The sequence below is a fragment of the Calliphora vicina genome, chromosome 2 (assembly GCF_958450345.1).
Source record: "Calliphora vicina chromosome 2, idCalVici1.1, whole genome shotgun sequence".
NCBI lineage: Eukaryota > Metazoa > Arthropoda > Insecta > Diptera > Calliphoridae > Calliphora > Calliphora vicina.
In genome coordinates, this window is record NC_088781.1 from 93,178,581 (window position 1) to 93,199,628 (window position 21,048).

Sequence of the window (21,048 nt, forward strand, 5' to 3'; positions counted from 1 at the left end):
CTAGCACCATTTTAGTGTGTGTGAATTGTTTTCAATCGTATTTCTTCTTTGGCCTGACTTTTGACGCATTCAAATAGAGATTTCATTCTTATTTATCATTACTTTCAATCTCTTTATTATAGTAATTATGAAAAAAACCAACCCGCAAGAATATTTTGCCTTAAGAAATTTCTGAGCTGATTTCATCGCTTCGACGCTTTTATCATTAAATTGTAATATCTACATATGTATCCGAGAAATAAATTTGAGTCATTTCTCTATTTGAAAAACATCGAATCAGAAATTTGGAGTGATGAAACGATTAAGTAGCGAGGTATTTACTTTCTTACTATGAACTTCTGGCAAGGGCACAAAATCATCTAATCTTATTCTTTTTATGTACTGAAGCATCGAATATGCTAAACATGATAGGATTTGGCCACAAATCGGGTATTAAGGTGAACATAATATCAAGGACAAAATACAAAAAATGTACATTAATAAGATACAACAATTGTGTGTGTGAATCTTGTTTGTTTATTAAAATCAATAAATAAATAAGTGTGTGAATTTCTTACAATTCTGAATATTCGACATTAGCATTGTCCAAATTGGCTCAAACTTTCAGCACTTAGATTTTAAACTTATTCGAAATCGAACGCTAATGATTTAAAAATCCAAAAAAATTTTTGCTACTCTAGGAATTTAGGACTCATTCGTTCTAGAAAATTCTTCTTGGCCAATTTAGTTAACTTAATTTATTAAAATTGCTCTAGAAGAAAGATTTACTTAAATATGTAATAATTTTATTTTTAAATAAACATACATATGTAATTTTATTGTACCTATATTTGTGTACTTGGATACATATACTATTTATCTATATGTATATATTAATTACTTGTAATATACATCGTCAGCTAAAATGCAAAAGAACGTAACAACGTTTTAGAGAGAGAGAGGCAAACTTAATGACTCGCACATAGAGAATTATACATAGAGACGAGACACTCCGAATTGTCGAACAAAAATACAACAAATCATATGGACTCGCATTTAAAGTTAAAACATAATATCTGAATTAAGACAAGGTTTTTAGTGGTAGTAATTTATCACTATCAATCAAACGTTCGATAGTTATTTTGCATTTTATTTGGCAATAGTAATTAAAGAATATATGAAATCGTAATATTTGTAAGTTACAATTGATTTCCTAGAGTTTCAATTTCATCTAAAAAGTATTTCATATCAGATTCAGTTAGACAAGAATTCTGCAAAACTATTCTGAAAAAATTTGGCAAATTGTGTAAAGGCTGATATGTTACCATCATAGATCCCTTCTTAATCATGGCTTCTTTTATTTTTGGGGCAACTTTATGCAATTCATTATTGAATTTGTCATTTCTTTCCATAATTCTTAAACTGGGAGGCACATACCAAAAACTAATATTTGTACATTCAGGCTTCTCCAAGACAAGCTCGAAACCAGATCTTTCACGTATCTGATTAGTTAAGAACTCTGACATTTTGAACAACTGATTCACATGTTCTTCGAGTCCTTTTGTACCCTTTGCCTTCCACATGAACCAGAATTTGAAAACGTCAGCTCTTCGACCACATTGAATATGTTTGTCACCAGTATCATAAGATGTATCATAAAATTTATCCTTTTGAAAAAGATATGTTGCATTCGCTGAGTGACATTGGCTAAGAATATCTTTATGTCGTGTCAAGAATGTTGAGCACTGTTGAGACGCTGTTAACATTTTATGAGGGTTCCATGTAACCGAATCGGCTCTGAAAGAGATAAAAAAAACTAAACGTCAAAAAAACCAAAAAACTTACATGTAACAAATGGCTTACCTTTCGATGCCTCTTAGAAGATGACGGTATTTTGGACTCATTAATGCACCACCACCCCAAGCAGCATCTACATGCATCCACATTCCGTATTGATTGCACAAATCAGCTATACTATTCAAATCATCAAATGCTCCGAGAACCGTAGTACCAGAGGTAGCCGATATCATCATTGGCTCACAACCTTCACTAACACATTTTTGTATTTTAATCTCTAAATCTTTAATGTCTACCTTTCCAACTTTATTCGTTTTTATTTTACACACATTTTCACTGCCCATACCCATAAACATTGCCAATTTTTCAACGGAATAATGCGAATCTTCTGATGTGAATATGATCTGTCGTTTTGCTCCAAATAGTCCATTTTTCTGAAATTTATAATTTAACAAGTTATAATTTGATATAACAACGTCCGTGCTGAATTTTATATATGCACGAGCGTGGTTCATAATTGTACCTATGAATTAAACAAGTAATAACGCCAAGACCGACCATATAATACCCTATAACGAGTACATGAAAAAAAAGAGTTTTCTTTAGAAATTTTAATTTATTTTCGAGGTTGACGTAATCAGATATAGCGATTTTAAGTAGCGGTTTATGCCATTATTTCTGAAATTATTTTTTTGTATATATATAGATCTGAGATATGTATATGGGATCTGTGATACATTACGGACCAACCGCTAAACAATTAAGTGATATGATTTATGTATATGTGAATCCTATTTCTATATAAAAAAATAATATCTATAATATTTTGCACAAGGCTTGGGATTTCAACCATAAATAAATCTACTATAGTGGGGAGGGTATATTGGGTTAGAGTAGATATTTGTAATGTTCAAAAATTTCCGTTTGATCGTCCATCCATTTCAAAATTTCCGTCTGACCGGCCTATTTCACTAAACTAAAATAATATATTTTAAATATTTTTAACCCGATTTTTTTTTTCACAAAAAAAAATAAATAAAAAACCAAAAATTTTTTAATAATTTTATATTTTTTAAAAAAAAAATCGAAAAATATTTTTTTCCAAAAAATTAAAAAAAACAACAAATTTTGTTTACTTAAAAATATTTAAAATTTGTATTTTGAAGTATAATTTGCTGAAGGGTATATAAGATTCGGCACAGCCGAATATAGCTCTCTTACTTGTTTATACCCTATCTATCGGAAAATGTACGGGGACTGATCAAAATAAATACTTTTGCAATTTTGGGTACTAATTTAGAATTGTCTATATATGTTTAAATTTCCAAAGTGGCTATTCCCAAATGCAAAAAAAAAAACAAGTAAGAAAGTATAGTCGTTGAAGTCCGACCATATGATACCCTACATCAATCGCCTTAAAATTAGGTGGCATAACTTCTGTATATATGAAACCTATTCAAAAATAAATAAATCGTTACTTTAATATAGAAAGGCCCCATTATTTCGATAAATGGTCCACTCATATATCGTATTTAGCAAACAAATTTTGACTTAAAAAAAACACGAGTTAATATTAATTAATATTAAAATTTTTGAATTTTGTGTTTATTTTAACTAATTTTTATTAAAAAATAGTTAAAAATCAAATTTTATTTCAATTTATAATTCATTTGTAACTTGTAAAAAATTGTCTGAGGGACTCCGTCGACCCTAAGCTTTTTTATACAATTCTACAAGTTTACAAGTGCAAATTTAGTTTAGTGAAACAAAACCACTTGTAGAAGTATGACTTGTAGTCTTGTGACTTGTAAAATTCACTTGTAATTGTATTTTGATGAAAAATAATTATTCACAAGTTCACAATTTTACCGGCAAAAACACTTGTAATTGTGAACTTGTAGCTTAGTGAAATAGGCCCCAGGTCGCAATAATAGAAGATAATTCGACAAAATTTGGCGCAAACTTTTGTATTATCTCTAAGACGAAGAATCGCTCCATTATTTCTCCTAGCTCCCATACAACTGCCCTATCTGAATATAGTTAAACTCTCATAAATATATTAGTTGTATAGATATATAAACCAAATTCAACACAAATAAGTTTAATATAAGCCGAACTCGCACCATCAAATTTTTTTTTCGCTCCCATATAAATTTTAAAAGAAAACTGCTTATAATTATTAAAGCAAAAACAACAACAGGCAACTTTGACAGTTCATTTATCTTTTAACAAAGTACCTGTTGTTTCTGTTCATGTTGTATTTGCTGTAGTTCTGTCGTCACTTTCTATAAATTCGACTTGAGGCAGTAAGTGACTTCAAATTATTAAATTCTCTTCTCTTTTTTCTATAACAACTCTCACTTAAAACAGGACAATATTCATGCTACACAGTGGTATGAGAAAAAAAAAGATGGAAATAAATCTGTAACTTCTAAACCCTTAGTCCAATTTGAATGAAATTTCACATGCGCAAAGAGGAAGTGTTTTGAATTTGGACCTCATGACCCCGTCACGAGCGGGACCAGGGGTCCCTAAAGTGGGACACCTCGGGTATGTTCAATATTAAAAATGATCCAATTTCTTCATTTGTGTTCCGATTTCAAAAAACGTAGCTATCGTAACTATCAATTCTCTTTTATAGCTTAGGAGATATTCGCATTTGAAAATTAAATTTTCAATATTTTTACCCACCCTACTCCAGTTTTTTGGTGACCGCGGTTCCAAATATTTCCCGATTTTCTCCATAGGATTAACAACAGATGTATATATCAAATAAATAAAGAATTGTTTAAAAGTCATGACTGAGTCCAAAGTTACATACGACAACACTTCTTCTTTGCGCATGTGAAATTTCGTTTAAATTGGATTAAGGGTTTAGAAGTTACAGATTTATTTCCCTTTTTTTCTCATACCACTAGACGTAGTTTTCGTAAACTATTCAACGAGGCGAAAATATCAGGCAACTGGTCAATGTACAAGTCTATGTTGAATAAATTCAAGAATCAGGTCATAAGCGCAAAACGTAAGTCCTGGAGGAATTTTTGCAGCGGAGTCGAAAGTTTCTCTGACACCAATCGTCTGCGGAAGATCCTGTCGAAAACACCAACTGTTCAGGGTTATATTCAGAAACAGGATGGTAGGTGGACTACTGATGTACGTGAGACAATGGAAGTACTCATGGACACTCATTTTCCAGGGAACTTGCCATCAGATATGGCTAATGCATCCCAACCGAACAATCGGACAACTCTGTCAATTATAATTTTCGAACATATGATAAAATGGACCATACGGAGCTTTGACTCTTATAAGTCTCCGGGCCCAGATGGCATAATACCAGCTGATCTACAAAATAATATAGATCTAGTCACTCCTTGGCTGATAACTATCTATCATGCCTGTCTTATATGGTCTTACATACCAAAACGGTAGACGGAATGCACTGTGACATTCATTCCGAAAGGAGGGAAAGCGGTACACATCAAAGCAAAAGAAGTTTTCAATTTTGTACCACCCTCCAAAAAAATTGTACTATTTTAGTTTATTAAAACATCAAAAAAGTACATAAAAATTCAATTGTACACAAAAAACAAAACTTAACATTGATTAGATTAGCTACTACCGACCAAAAACTACAAATGTTTTAATTTTTTACTGACTTCAGCTGAAGCTCTAAATTGATTACACAAGGCAACAAAATCGGAAAAAAAATTTAGAGGCTTTTTAAACCACTACAAAATTTTGATGTATTGTGGTCCAGTAGTACAAATATGGTCCAAATTTTAAATTCTATGTAGATGATTTTTTTAAAAAAAATGTTTAAGTAAAATTGTGCTTTTTTATACTTTTCTCAAAAACGGTTACTCCGATATTATTAAAATAAACTTAAAAAAATTTAAATATACATAACCTATATTCCGTTTAATCGGCTCATTAGTTTCGGATTTATAATAACAAATTGAATCAAAAATATATTTTTTACGTGAAAATAGCTAATATTTTTGTATTCAAAAACTCATGAAAAATCGAAACGGCAGAAATTGTTCAGGTTTAATGCTTTATCACAAAGCCACGTATAATAGAAACAACATGAGAAATATATCATAAAAACCATTATTTTCGAATTTATTCACAATTAAGTGAATTCGCCCATATTCGTAAAATTTTAGTTTTTTGTTTGATATACATAAAATTGAGCAGTTAATGTTCTTCTTTCGATTGATTGAATTTTGAAATAATTTTCCCCATGCTATGTACAAATTTTAACATACATATGAATATATTGCGTTTCAATCGGCTCAGTACTTTCGGAGTTATAATACCAAATTGAAACAAAAATATATTTTTACGTGAAAATAATAACAAAACAAATGTAAAATTTCCACTCAAAGTTTCGATTTTTCATGGGTTTTTAAAACCAAAAAATTTGATATTTTCATGTAAAAAATATATTGTTTGCTTCAATTTGTTATTATAACTCCGAAACTACTGAGCCGATAAACGCAATATATAAACGGATTAAAGGTTATGTAAATCTCAATCTCTTTTCTAACTTTAATTTAATAATATCGGACTAACCGTTTTTGAGTTATCATTAATTATGTGAGGAAACATCTAACAACATTTTGTAATTTTACTTAAAAATTTAAAAAAAAAAATGTCTCCATAGAATTGAAAAATTTTACCATTTGTGTACTTAGGTAGCAATGGTGCATCAAATCTATATAGTGGTTGTTCACGCCTTTTTTACTGTTGACCTGTGTTATTGATTGAAACAAAATTTGCAATTCCCATTCGGGAACATTTTTACTAGTAGTACAATACTACTTGAAATAACATTTCCAGGTGTAAATTTATGGAACCAATTAACACTTCGTTATTAAGTAGTTCTCAAATTTTATATAAAATTGTTTGTAATTTTCGTTAATTTCTTTAGCAATATCAATATTGATATTATTTTTACAAGTTGCTTGTGGTTTTTGTAAAAGTTGTTTATATAAAATATTTTAAATTGTACCAAATGAGATGCGGTAGTACCACGGTACTTTAGAAGGTCAAAATGTACCAAAAAAAGTACAATTGTACCACCTTTAACATCCCTGTTTCAGACCAATAAGTCTATCATCATTCTTGCTGAAAACCCTTGAAAGAATCATCGACATCCACATACGAGTGTCTTTGAAACAAGGATCATTATCTCTTACTCAACACGCCTACATGAAATCTGTTGAGACAGCACTTCACTGCTTAGTGGGATATATTGAGAAATCCCTTGAATACGGTAACTTCTCATTGGTGGCCTTTCTAGATATAGAAGGAGCCTTCAAAAATGTAGAATCTGCAACTATAGTTTCAGCTCTACAGGATCTTGGTCTGGACCAATCAGCTGTAAGGTTAATCACCAACCTTCTACGATACAGGATCATTCGTTCCTAAAAGGTAACGGCAATGATCACGAGAATGGCCACCAGGGGTACGCTTCAAGGAGGCGTCTTATCACCACTTCTGTGGAACCTGGCCATAAATTGTCTGCTCAGGAAATTGGATCCCATGGTTATAAAACTGTCGCCTACGCAGATGACGTCGCAGTGGCAGTCTCTGGGATCCATTTGGGCACGATATCACAACGCCTGGAACATGCACTCAGTGTACTAAGTCGGCGGAGTACGGACAGTGGATTGAGTGTTAACCGAAGCAAAACCGAACTTGTACTGTTCACAAGGAAGTACAAGATTCCTCATTTTTCGCTTCACCGATTAAATGGTGTTGAACTAACACTATCGGACAATGGGAAATACTTAGGAGTTATTCTGGATAGCAAACTATGGAAACCCAATACCCTTTCAAGGACGTCAAAAGCCTTGACGGTTATGTACGACTGTAAGAAGGCAATAGGTACGCAGTGGAGTATTAGACCCCAGTTTGTCAACTGGCTATGTGATACGGTCATTGGATCCCCGTGGATATAATGGCAATGAAAATGGCATTTACCTCTGCATTCAGGCTTAACGCGATTGGGGCGTGGAAACATGCTCCCTACGGTCACGCCAGTATAATAGGCAGTATTCCGACTCTTCCGGATAATATAGATTACTGCATTTCTAGGCCCTTCATGTCGAGGAATTTCGGTTTCTCAATTCCGCATAATATGGAAGCAATGGACGGACCTTTATATGACACAACGGGTCTCTCAGTCTATATAGATGGTTCTATGAAGGGAGATCGGGTTGGCGCAGGTATGTACATTCAGGAATTCGACATTAGGTTGTCTTTTAGATTTTCAAATGAATGTAGCATTATTCAGGCTGAAATATCAGCTGAAATATCAGCCAAAGAGCGGCTAACTGGCTCAGTTATAACAAGATATAAGGCAGGGATATTCTGACAGTCAGGCCGCAATAAAGTCTCTAACAGGTGTATGCAAGACATCTAACTTAGTCCAAGAATGCCGGGCATCCTTAAACAGGATGGCGAGACATTCAACAGTCGTACTCAAGAGGGTACGGGGACACGGAGATACCACGGGAAACTGCGTTGCTGATGATTTGGCGAAAAAAGGCGCCATGCTACCTGACGGAGACATAGATTTCCTATGTGGGATTCCGTTATCCAAATGTGAGCTACAAATTAGTAACTTCTACTATGAGCTCACTCAGACAAGATGGGGTTGTGAACCCACATGTACTATTACCAGAATGATATGGCCCCGACTGAATCGTGGACGAACAACATATCTTCTTGGCTTGACACGCTGACAATTGAGTGGTGTAGTGGCGATCATAACCGGACACTGCACTTTTGGCATAGGGACCTCTTTAGAGTGACCTAATAACCGCCATTTCTTCGGTACGCAATATATCTCCTCTCCCTCTTTCTTCGAACATCTTCCTATTAACTTTTTCAATCTTCCCCTTCTTTCTTTTCACTTCTATCTGTCCCTCTTTTTCTGTCTTTCTACTTTCAGGTAACACAAAGGGACCTATAGCTTTGGAACCACGTGAGCTGCTCTTCTTTTCTTCACTTCACGGCTGCCTGGAAACCTTACCTTATGCTTCATAGGCTTAGGAAAATTAATTTTAACTAACAGTCGTACATACACTCAGATGGACAAATATTTTTTGTATGCATAAGAATTAAGAATATTTTGACTTTTTAGGATTTGGATTGATATTCCAATATTTTCACATGGAATGGAAAACTTATATCTAACTCATTTTTTGGTGAAGTGTCCACGAATTACAAATAAACCTTCGTTGTATATTCTTACTTTACGCAGAGATGTATACAACTGTATATATTTATATACTATTAAGTGGCTGGTTTTTAAGTCTCAGATAATCTGACGTCCTAAATTTTAAGTATGTATTCTCAAGTAATCTCAGTGGAGGCAAAGCAAGTTTATTGAAAAATTAAAATAAAAGTACTTGAAATAGAATAGCAAACATTAATTTAAAAAAATACCAAAATATGTGTTTTTTGATCCATTTTTTCCATCGTGTAGAAATAATAAACGAATTTGACACTTTTTTATCTGTCAAGCAGGGCACCCGGCGGGTTAACCTAATTCGGGTACGCTGAATCCAGTGGTGTTAACTGTTTTTTTTATGTTAGGTCTTGTTTTCGAGAATGGATGAGGTTGCATAGCATATACATATTCGCGTAACTCAAAAACTGTTTAGCTTATTGATTAAACTTAAACCAAAAAAACGAAATTCCGCAATAAAATTACCTTTAAGTAAGACTGAAACTTTTTTAATCTGCGCAGCGTTTTAGAAATATAATTTTTTTTTTGGGAAAAAAATATATAAATTTCGAAATTTTAGTTTTTTAAAAATTTTCCTAAAAAATATTTTTTTTTGCCAAAAAAAATTATATTTCAAAAGCGACTGCGCATATAAAAAAGTTTTAGTTTTTCTTAAAGGTAATTTTATTGCGGAATTTCGAAAACAAGAGCTAACCTAAAAAACGGTTAGCACCACTGGATTCACCGTACCCGAATTAGGTTAACCCGCCGTTCGCCCCGCTTGGAAGTTTTTTCAACTAGCACAGTGTTATCAGCAAAAATTAAAATTTATTGAAAAAATAAATATTAATAAAAAAGTACCAAACAATTATAAAATTTTACCCCCTTTAAAATTCGAATTTCAAAAAAAGGAGATATATTGTTAACAGATTATTCTAGAGATACTATTTTTACCCATTTTGGCCTCCTAAAATATCGAATTTCCAAAAAGTACCAGATGCCTGTCGGCTCTTTTTTTATGGCGGACGCATTTACAATTTTATTTCTAGGTTTATTTATTTTGGAGATATAGATGTACAGGTTATACCCGTTTTATGCCCATAGCATTCGATCAAATTTCCAAAAATCCCTTAGTGGATCTATATGATGTTCCCGAATTTCATCATTAGCAGTTTGGGCTGTGCGATGATGACGTTACTCTTATATATACATAATATGATGTATGTAGACATAATTTTTAAGTAGAAATAAGATTTAACTAAAAGGTCGATGTGAATCAAAAACAACCTGGTTAGGTGATAATCTATCGAAATATAACAGCTGGATCCACAAAATATTATCATCCTTTTTAATCCCAGAGAATTCAAAGTTCCAATACAAAATCATAGTAAATTTAATTTTTATTTATCAATATTATTTAAAGTTATAAGAAATTTTACCCTCTTTTTTGGCCAAAAATTTGGCTTGTTAAAATTAAAAAAAAAATCATTCATGGATACCAAATTTAAAAAAGTGTAGATAATTTGTAGAATCCTTTAAAGGATTGTTTATTATCGTTATTTTTCAGTATTTAATGAAAATTGTTCAATCTACCATTATTAGTAGATTGAAAAAATCGTTTATCATGTTCTTACTTAACGTGCCTTCATATATACATATACGATTTAAAACGGAATGTAAACTATTTTTCAATAATATTTCTTTCAATACGTAATTTTTTTAATTCCGTTTGCAGGTACATCGAAATTCTGGGTGCTTATAAAATTCGAAGACGATATAGAATTTACGTCCTTATGTTTATTACAGACAGGATAGGGTCTAGGGGGAAGGATATGTCCCTTAATATTCTCTTTTGATCAGTAATATTCATCAAATTTTGAACAACATGTCATCTGTTAGACGTTTGAAAATAAAAATAAAATTTGGCACAAATAGTTATTGGTTATAATTACTTATGTGTTCAAAAATAAACTCAATATGATCAACCGATAAAGAGTTTTGGAACAAAATGTATGAACAAATTTGTTCCGATTCTAGCAATGTCAGATTTACCACTGATGTTTTCTAGTAATAACAATCTTAAGGTTAATTTCCAGTTTTGTACTGTTATTGTAAATACTAGACTTCATTTTATATTTTTCTTAAGTTTCATCAAAATCGGCCCAAAAATATATAATATTTCGCTACCTTTCCATTAGAAATTCCAAATATTGAAAAAATCACGATTTAAGGGTTAACGTTTTCCGATTTTAGAAAAACTTTCAGACTATATTTAAAATTACCTGGACTATAATATTCTGAACAGATTTTACTTAAAATTAATTAAAAAATTTGTTTTTCTCGAAAATCGCAAAATTTATATGGCAGATACCTTCGAAAGGTTAACTGTATCCTATGAAGATAAAAACTCATATACAAGTAAATATGTATATTAGGGTGGCCCTTAATAAACGAAAGTTGGATTTTGGCCATTCTCACCCCCCAGTTTGGTGAACATTAGTAAAAAAATCATCCTGAAAAAATTTTAGGTAAATCGGTTGGGGTTAAGACGTGCCGCAAGCCCTCTGAAGTTTTGAGATGCATTTACAAGGGGAAAAAATTCATTTTTTTCAGTTTTTGTAAAAATTTTGCCATTAAAAAATTACTTTTGTAATTCAATTTAAAAGAATCGAAATGTGTACGTAATCGTCGTTCTAATGAGACATAAAAAACAGAAATCGGTTAAAAAATTTTAAAGTTATTAAAAATTCGCCAGGCCATTAACGTGTCTCAGGCCACTAGAACAAGAAATGTTGGAACAAAATTAACATATTTTGAGAAATATTAAAATAAAAGCTCATTTTTACTTAAAATATGTCCATATTTACTTGTATATGAGTTTTTGTCTTCGTAGGATACCTTTAACCTATTCTTAGGTATGAACAAAAAAAATTAATTTTTTTAACGGCAGTTTCAAAACTCCATTTTCAAATTTTTAAAAATTTTGTTAAACAAATTTCAGAATTTTTTGATCATCTCATTGGGATTTATTAAATTTTGAAATTTTCGAGAAAAACCAATTATTTGGCAATTTTTAGGTCAAAGGTCAAATTTTTCAATATTTGGAATTTCTCTTGGAAAGATTTTGAAATGTTCGAAATGTTGTATATTTTTGGGCCGATTTTGATGAAATTTAACAAAAATATAACACAAAGCCTAGTATTTACAAAAGCAGCAGAAAAATTAAAATTAACCCTATATAGCACTTGGTGTTAAAATGACCCCAAACTTCTAAAACCATAAAAAATTATGATTTTAAAAGTTTGGTGTCATTTTAACCCCAAGTGCCATTAAGCGTTAATTTCCATTCTTGTGCTGTTATTATAAACCCTAGAGTTTATGTTATATTTTTGTTAAATTTCATCAAAATCGGCCCAAAAATATACAACATTTCGATCATTTCGAAATCTTTCCAAGAGAAATTCCAAATATTGAAAAATTTTACCTTTGACCTTCACGATTTAAGGGTTAACGTCTTCCGATTTTAGTAGAAGTTTCAGAGTATATTTTGAATTATCTGGACTATAATATTCTGAATAGGTTTTACTTAAAATTCATAAGAGTAAGGAAATAGAGCTCATTGGCCTAAAAATTGCCAAATAATTGGTTTTTCTCGAAAATTTCAAAATTTAAATCGCAGGTACGGAAAAACTATAAGAGATATTTTCATAATTTTTTCACATTTTTATTCCCTATTATACTCTTAATAAATCCCAATGAGATGATCAAAAAATTCTGAAATTTGTTTAACAAAATTTTTAAAAATTTGAAAATGGAGTTTTGAAACTGCCGTTAAAAAAATTAAATTTTTTTGTTCATACCTAAGAATAGGTTAACGGTATCCTACGAAGACAAAAACTCATATATAAGTAAATATGGACATATTTTAAGTAAAAATGAGCTTTTATTTTAATATTTCTCAAAATATGTTAATTTTGCTCCTACATTTCATGTTCTAGTGGCCTGAGACACGTTAATGGCCTGGCGAATTTTTAATAACATTAACATTTTTTGACCGATTTCTGTTTTTTATGTCTCATTAGAACGACAATTACGTACACATTTCGATTCTTTTAAATTAAATTACAAAAGTAATTTTTTAATGGCAAAATTTTTACAAAAACTGAAAAAAATGCATTTTTTCCCCTTGTAAATGCATCTCAAAACTTCAGAGGGCTTGCGGCACGTCTTAACCCCAACCGATTTACCTAAAATTTTTTCAGGATGATTTTTTTGCTAATGTTCACCAAACTGGAGGGTGAGAATGGCCAAAATCCAACTTTCGTTTATTAAGGGCCACCCTAATGTATATGTTTTAAGTAAGAATAAACTTTTGTTTTAATATTTCTCAAAAAACTTTAATTTTGTTCCTACATTTCTTGTTCTAGTGGCCTGAGACACGTTAATGGCCTGGCGATTTTTTAATAACTTTAACATTTTTAAACCAATGTTTTTCTTTTATATCTCATTAGAACGACAATTACGTACACATTTCGATTATTTTAAATTAAATTGCAAAAGTAATTACTTAATAGCAAAATTTAAAAAAAAACTCAAAAAAAATGCATTGTAAATGCACCTCAAAACTAAATCGAAAGTCGGCTCGGGTTGCCCTTCTTAGAACAAGCTAAAATTTAGTTTGGTGGTATTTTAGGTCATTACGAAAGTTTTCAGCGGGTACCGTTTCAACATTTCAAAAAATTTAATTCTATGGGACACTCTAATGTAAGTACATTAGGGATATACTAATTTTGGCGAAATATTTTTTTAGGTCATTTGGAATCAAAAACATCACGCACCAACACCAATTTCTAAAATAATTTCATATTTTTTTATGCAAATCTGATGGATACTTCCCTTAATTAAAATTTATCTTTTGAAGTATGTCAGCAGTTATTATTAAAAAAATATATTCTATTTAAAAATAATTAAAACTATTTAATGAAGAACGTTATTGCGTTTGGCGCGTAAACTGTTTTAACAACCGCGAAAAAATAATACCGTGGTTTTTCATATTTTTTAATATGTCAATATTTATATCCCTAATGTACATACATATTTATGCATGTAAATAGTATGTATGTATCTACATTAGAGTTAATTTAAAAAAATTGATTTGTGGGTATCATCATTTTTCTGATGGTGTTTACGTAAATAAAAATAATGTCGTCCTTTTTTTTGGAAAATTTTCACTCCACTTTTTCACTTTTTTATTTTTTTTATGAGATTTGCATTTGTATGTTTGTGGAACTATTTATAAGGATTCAAAAAACATCAATTGTATTAATTTTTGATGCAGAATCCATTGGTGAAACCAGATATGCAATATATTCAACCGTTTATGCTCTACAGAAAAATGTTCTCAAAATCCGCGTCTTTAGGTGCGTTGAACCACCAGAAAAAGGACGCCATTATTTTTATTTACGCAAAAACCTTCAGAAAAATTATGATACCCGAAAAACAAATGAAGTGACCTGTTCACAAACGAACTCTAATCTACATACATACATATGTAAAATGTATTTATTTTTTATTTACCTTTGAATTGGGTGATTTGTAATAACGAGCACAACTAATTGCATAACCGTTTGCAATTGAACCTCCAGGACAGAATATGCCATCTCCGTACCCGGTATTGGGAAAGCCAACTATACGTCGCATTTCAGACAAAACCTCTTCCTCCATGAGCGTAAATACTGGAGCCACCTCGTACGTATAGACACTGGGATTTAAGGCATCGGTCAACCACTGCCCAACAAGAGCATAAGGATCGAGTCCAGAATATAATTGATTTATAAAATATGGATGACCAGTTTTTACTGAGAAATCAATTGTTTTCTTCAGTAAATCGAACAAGTTTTCTTTTGATTCGGCCTCATTTTTCAACTTGAAATCAAATAGATCTCTGAGTTCTTCGGGAGAATGCCACTGCACAACTTTGTTGCAACGATTAGTGCCCTCGAAGACGGCCGATTTTATTATTTCGGCAACACACGTGCGTATAAAATTTTCACATTCGGCATTTGGATGACTGACGATTAGACTGTTTGTCGAGTTTGAGTTCATTTTATCAGATTTATCTTGTAACTTATCAAGTTGCTTTACAGATGTGCCTCTGTTCTCTTCTGTTGACAACGCGCCACTATTTTTGCACTTTGCATTCAAAGTGTCATTGTCAAGAGCGGTTACATTAGTGGGTGAAGGTACTATAGGATGTGGTAAATTAAATGCATTTACGGCGGTATTTCGTGCCAATTCATTAGAATCGACAGCATCGTGCACTGCTTGTTGCTTATATATAGAATCATTGTAATGTTTCGTATGTGGCTGCTGTTGTTGATTTAGATGATGACGATGATGATGGCTACGAAGAATACTCTCGCTGGCGAGCATTTTAATTAAATTTAGCAATTGCAAATTTGTTTCAACTAAATGCAGCAATAATGATAAATAAATAAGTTCGTTATTTTAATGTTATAACTTGATTGATGAATTGCTCAAATTAATGAGTGACAAACACTACGAGTATGTACTTATATTTCGAGCTTCCTTCCGACGATAAATACGATGATGTTATAGTTATTGTTGATGATGGTGTTACCAGTTATCGTTTGATGATTGCACTGTATCCAACAAAACAACAACCATTGCTTTTATAAATATCTGTTCTGCTGTCCGTCGCCAAACCGGTAGCAATCGTTGTGCCGTGGAGGCACATTGCCATTCTCTTGTAATCGTCATCATAATAATAAATACGAAGCTGTTTGTGACGTATCGGTAGTTTTTTTCTGTTTGTTTAAATAATACAAAATTAACAAAACAATTTTGTATTATTTTTTTATTTTAAATTTCATTAATGTATACATACATACATAATTGTGGGAATGAATAACACCTGCAATTCCAACTAATTTTAAAATGTAAAGAACAAATTAACAACAAACAATCTCTTCCATTCCATTGAATATGTACGAACGAACACAAGTTGTGATTTTTATGATCGACAAATTATATTATTTTACCTTTATTTATATGTACGTGAATGGATGAATTGATGGATTATCTACCAGTGCAGTAGATAATAAACAGACAGTTCGTAGTATGTATTTAGTACCTATAATTAAGTTATTTAGTTAGATAGTAAGTACATACAAACTTAGTAGGTCGAAGTCATTGAGTTAATTGGGCTTACATTAAGCAATTAAAATAATTAATAAGAAACTAATTATATTTACAGGTTTTCGTATTTAAATATACATACATATGTACATGTGTATTTATCACGTTTTAATTTTCCAGCAAAGCTTTGAAGATGCGTTACAATAGGGTAACCAGTTCTGATGTTTCTAAAAGCGGGACAATTCTTTTTGGGCAAGATTGGCTATCGTTACCCTAACACACCCTTTTAGCTCAACTACCTTTACCTATAAAATACCGTAACCAATATAACTATAATTACGAAAATAATCGAAAATACATCTATATACATAAATAATTACTTAGTATGTCCGGATGTTACTATGTATATATGTCCTATTCTCTTTCTGAAGCCATCTGATGACATAGGAAGTTGAAATTTTTCATACTTAAAGTACTCTCTTTGAGAAAGATCGTAACGGATTTTCGGCCTGTGAGTGGAGTGATGTGGCACTTTCCGTTTTTAATATATCTCCATATAACTCACTATTTTGTAGTAAGGGGATTTTACTTTTTCACAACTTTCTGGTTATAAACCTCCCTTACTTATTTTTTGTATGGAATTATTATATTTTCTAGATTTTTATGAAGATAGTCCTAACGGAGCCACATTTTATATTTCCTGATATTAAGTGTGTTCGCGTACTTTCTAGTAAAAATTATCCAGTAACTTTAATTTAGAGCCGGGATCGGCAACTCCTATGCACAGTGCATTGTGGGCGTTTCCAAATTTACACAGACTACTCACACGCATAGAAAACACAATTCAGTCTCTTATGAGTTGTCATTGAAGAAGGTTGTGTTGTCGCTCGTTTCTTGGTTTAGCACATGAATGTTTATGAATAAATGTTAAAGCAGAGATGGATAATTCATATTATTGTTGTACCTTTTTTAGCATCTACACTACATATTAAGTAGTTTTTAGAATTATAAACTATTTTAAATGTTTTTTCTCTCATCTTTAGATGCTTAAATGGGTTTTTAGAAGTTTCTAGTAAATTATTATTTTTTAATACACAATAATTGCTAGACAAATAGGTTAGTTAACATGTTCAGTTTTCCATGCCTGTCTTGTAGTGAAGATGAGAGTACAACAATTTCCCATTTCTTGTTTTTTCGCTCTTACACTTATACAAGTGCAAAATGTAGTAGTATATGTCTGCCGATCGCGGATTTAGAGCGTAAAAATACATTTACTCTCAATCTAAAAAAATATCCAAAAAGTACGCGAACAACAATTTGTAAAAATAAGTTGTATTTTGTTATAAATCAATTTAAAACGTTTGTTTTGTGTTATTTTCAACTTTTTTGTTTTGTTTACATTTGCAGCAATATGTTTTAAACATATTTTTTATGTTGATGTTTTTACTGGACAGAAACATCATGTTCTCTATCTACGAACTGTCACTTTTAACACTCTCTTGCTCTCTCGTTACAAGTTTTTATTTAAGTAAAGATGTTAATTAAAACTTAAAGAAAACCAAATAAAATTATCCAGTAACTTTAATTTAGAGCGTAAAAATACATTTACTCTCAATCTAAAAAATATCCAAAAAAGTACGCGAACAGGAATTTGTAAAAATAAGTTGTATTTTATTATAAATCAATTTAAAACGTTTGTTTTGCGTTATTTTACTTCTTTTCTTTGCAAGACTTTTAAAATGTGTTAATTTTTGTTTTGTTTACATTTGCAACCATATGTTTTAAACATATTTTTATGTTGATATTTTTTATTGGACAAAAAATGTCCAGTAAAAAATATCATGTTCTCTATCTACGAACTGTCACTTTTAACACTCTCTTGCTCTCTCGTTACAAGTTTTTAGAAGTAAACGAACGGATTCCCGTAACTTCCAGTGGTAATTTGTACAAATTATCAAGTACGCGAACACAACTAATGTTAAACAAAATTCAGTTCCACGGAGGGTTGTTTTATTCCAAAAATATTCATTTTACTTTTTGTGAATAAGCTAAATACTAAAATAATTCCACTTTCAGGCCAGTGTTTGTAATGGGGTGCGAGAGAAACGTTCTTTCTTTCAAAACACATTATTTACAATAAAAAATATTGGTTTTTGCCAGGTTTCTGAGTTTTGGCACCCTAAACTCTAAGAGAGCAAAAGAGAGAAAAAAGCAGAAGTTTTAGGTACAAACGTATGAATCGACCAGAATAAGGAAGAATTTTCGGAAACCGCTCTTCGTATGAAAGAATTTGACATTGCACAGTGGGGCAGAATCGAAATTTTTTTGGAAATAAATTTGGCATTTCTAAACGGCTGCACTGTGGGAGAAATCAACAATTTAGTGGCGCAAAATAAAAAAAAAAAAAAACTTTCGCATATTTGATTTATTGTTATTTAGTTTCAATCTATAGTTGTTGCTGTACTTAAAAATATTTAACATTTATTAATAACTTCAGTGGTTTGGTATTGACAACTATTTAAATGTAAAAAATATTTCAGAAATTTTTTTTATGAATAATTGGTTTCAAAGTTTTTATTAAGCTGGATAGTACAAGGTTTTTTTTAAGTTGTATTTTTACTTTTTTTTATGTAGATGGAATATGAGGCTTGGTAAATCAGAAAAATAAAAATATATTTTCCGCTATTTGTGATAACCAATGGCCATATTCTTATAGAATTTTATTTTTTTACTTTTTGAATTTTCGGAAGGTTGCCAGTTACAAATGCTGTGAGATGCAGTCCTAATTTTTTTACCAATATCAAGGCCATATTACAGACCACATATGGTAAAAAATTTAGCTGCGAAAAAGTGCGAGGTGAATTTATATATTTTTTTTTCGTTTGTTCCTTATTTTTTTAAGATTGTATATAAGAAGTGTTATTGGTAATTACATTATATAAAAATTAAATTTTTGTAATTCTAACTACTTACAAGTTGCTAAAAACAAATGCCCATATACCAAATTTGCCTTAAAATTATGAGTCCTTTTAAATATGGTAGTGATTTATTTAGATTAAAAATATAACATTTGCGTATTTCGCCTTTTATCCAATAAAAAAATACTGAAATATCATTGGTTAAAAGACGAAATGCGCAAAATAGGATTTGATTTTAGACCTATCATTATTGTTTTTTGGTGTCTAATAAAAATTAATTGCTAAATAAAAAATTTCTTTCAATTGTAAAGACATAATTATGTACGTTTCTTTCTTATAATTTTCGGGATTTTAGATTTACCGAAAATCCCGAAACCCCGGGTCGGGATTTCGGGATTCTTTACCCAATCCCGCACCCCGGGATTTTCAAAAATCAGTCCCCATTAGCATCTCTAGTTTCATCTGCAAGCTATAAAAAAGTGGAACCGTTATCGAAAGATGTTAGGCAATAAATTTTAAAAATCTCATAATAAAAATTCACAAAATTCTAACAAGTGTTAGTTAGTTTAATTACTCTTTATTTCATTGTTTAATTATAACTAAATTATTTATAATAATGAAATAAAATCATTTCATAACTAATAATTGTTATTCGTTTTTAAAAATAAACTTATTAATAAAACTAAAAAAAGTTTAATTTTATATGAATATTTCGACCTATGTCCAAAATCTATAGATTTAAATAGTTACTTGCTATAAATAAAATTACTTATATAATTTAAATTTTTTGAAAGATATGTATATTAAAATAATTTCTTACAATTGAAAATAGTATAGAATTTCATCCGAGGTAGTGTAGTTTAGCAGCCTCTCCCGCTCATTCTACTGAAGTAGCAGTACCCATTTTGCATTATTTTATTAGCTTACCTCCTTGCCTGCAATATTTCCATATAAATGAAATTAATTTGGCCAAGCGTTTAGAAGATACGAATTTAGTTCCACTAAATTAGGGTTTTCTACCACTGTGGGCTGGTCCGATCGGGATAAAATTTGAATTGGGCGTAGCCAAGTTTAAGTTATTAAAATGGGCCCTACAAATGCTCCAGGGGCGGCGCTATGGGGGCTCAAAGTAGGATACCTTTGACATGTAAAATTTTTAAACACGTGCCATTTTTTTGTTTCCCATCCGATTTCAAAGAATTTTATATTTTTGGAAAGCGCTCGGCTAGATCTTGAAAAAACATACTTGCTATTTATCTCTTATAAATTCCTAGTTATGTTATGTTCCTAGTACATGTTCTAAAATCCCAAAGCTGGGATCAGAAAACGGAAAGCAGCTTTGGAAACCCTGATGTGTTCCCATTTATCCCAAAAGTATTTTCCCAGCCCCGAAGGAAATGTGGACCCTATAGGCAAAATTGTAAAAAATACCATTATTGGGATTTTCGCTCCAATTTTTAGGAATTGCGGGATTCCCTTTGACATTTTGACAAGTTTTTTAACCTTGTTATTAAGAATAAGAAACTTAAAAAACGCTGAAAATTTCATTGAGTTTCGCTAATAAATAAAGATTTTATTACATATGTATAATGTATATCAAAATTTTATTAGGATTGCAAATATTAGGAACAATTTGATCCACATTTATCCGAGCTATATTTTTTTATTTAGATCAGTTAATTTTTGGTCTTACAAAAAAAAATACAAGTCAATATCTCAATTAGATTCAATAATATGCCACTTTAACCCTAACCGTACTAACACGGGTACATTGCATACATACATTTTGGAATTCACCCATAGTTTTACTATGCGTATTGCACATTGGTCGTTTACAGCCATCGCATATTTTGCGTGTTTTTCGATCAGATTTTGGATCAGTACGAAGCAGCGAGCCTTTATTGGCAACCGTACAGTTTTATATCAATTGTTTGTATCCAATGGTACAGCAGC

General features: G+C 31.1%; 1 protein-coding gene across 1 annotated transcript; it reads right to left on the reverse strand.

Annotated features, from left to right (window-relative positions):
• Positions 1-763: 763 nt before the first annotated feature.
• black (glutamate decarboxylase-like protein black) lies at positions 764-15,843 on the reverse strand. Its single transcript, XM_065499614.1, has 3 exons — positions 14,597-15,843; positions 1,843-2,210; positions 764-1,776 (listed from the first exon to the last, which is right to left on the reverse strand). The coding sequence occupies exons 1-3, from the start codon at positions 15,449-15,451 to the stop codon at positions 1,179-1,181; spliced, it is 1,821 nt and encodes a 606-aa protein (XP_065355686.1). The 5' UTR covers positions 15,452-15,843; the 3' UTR covers positions 764-1,178.
• Between the last annotated feature and the right edge of the window lie 5,205 nt (positions 15,844-21,048).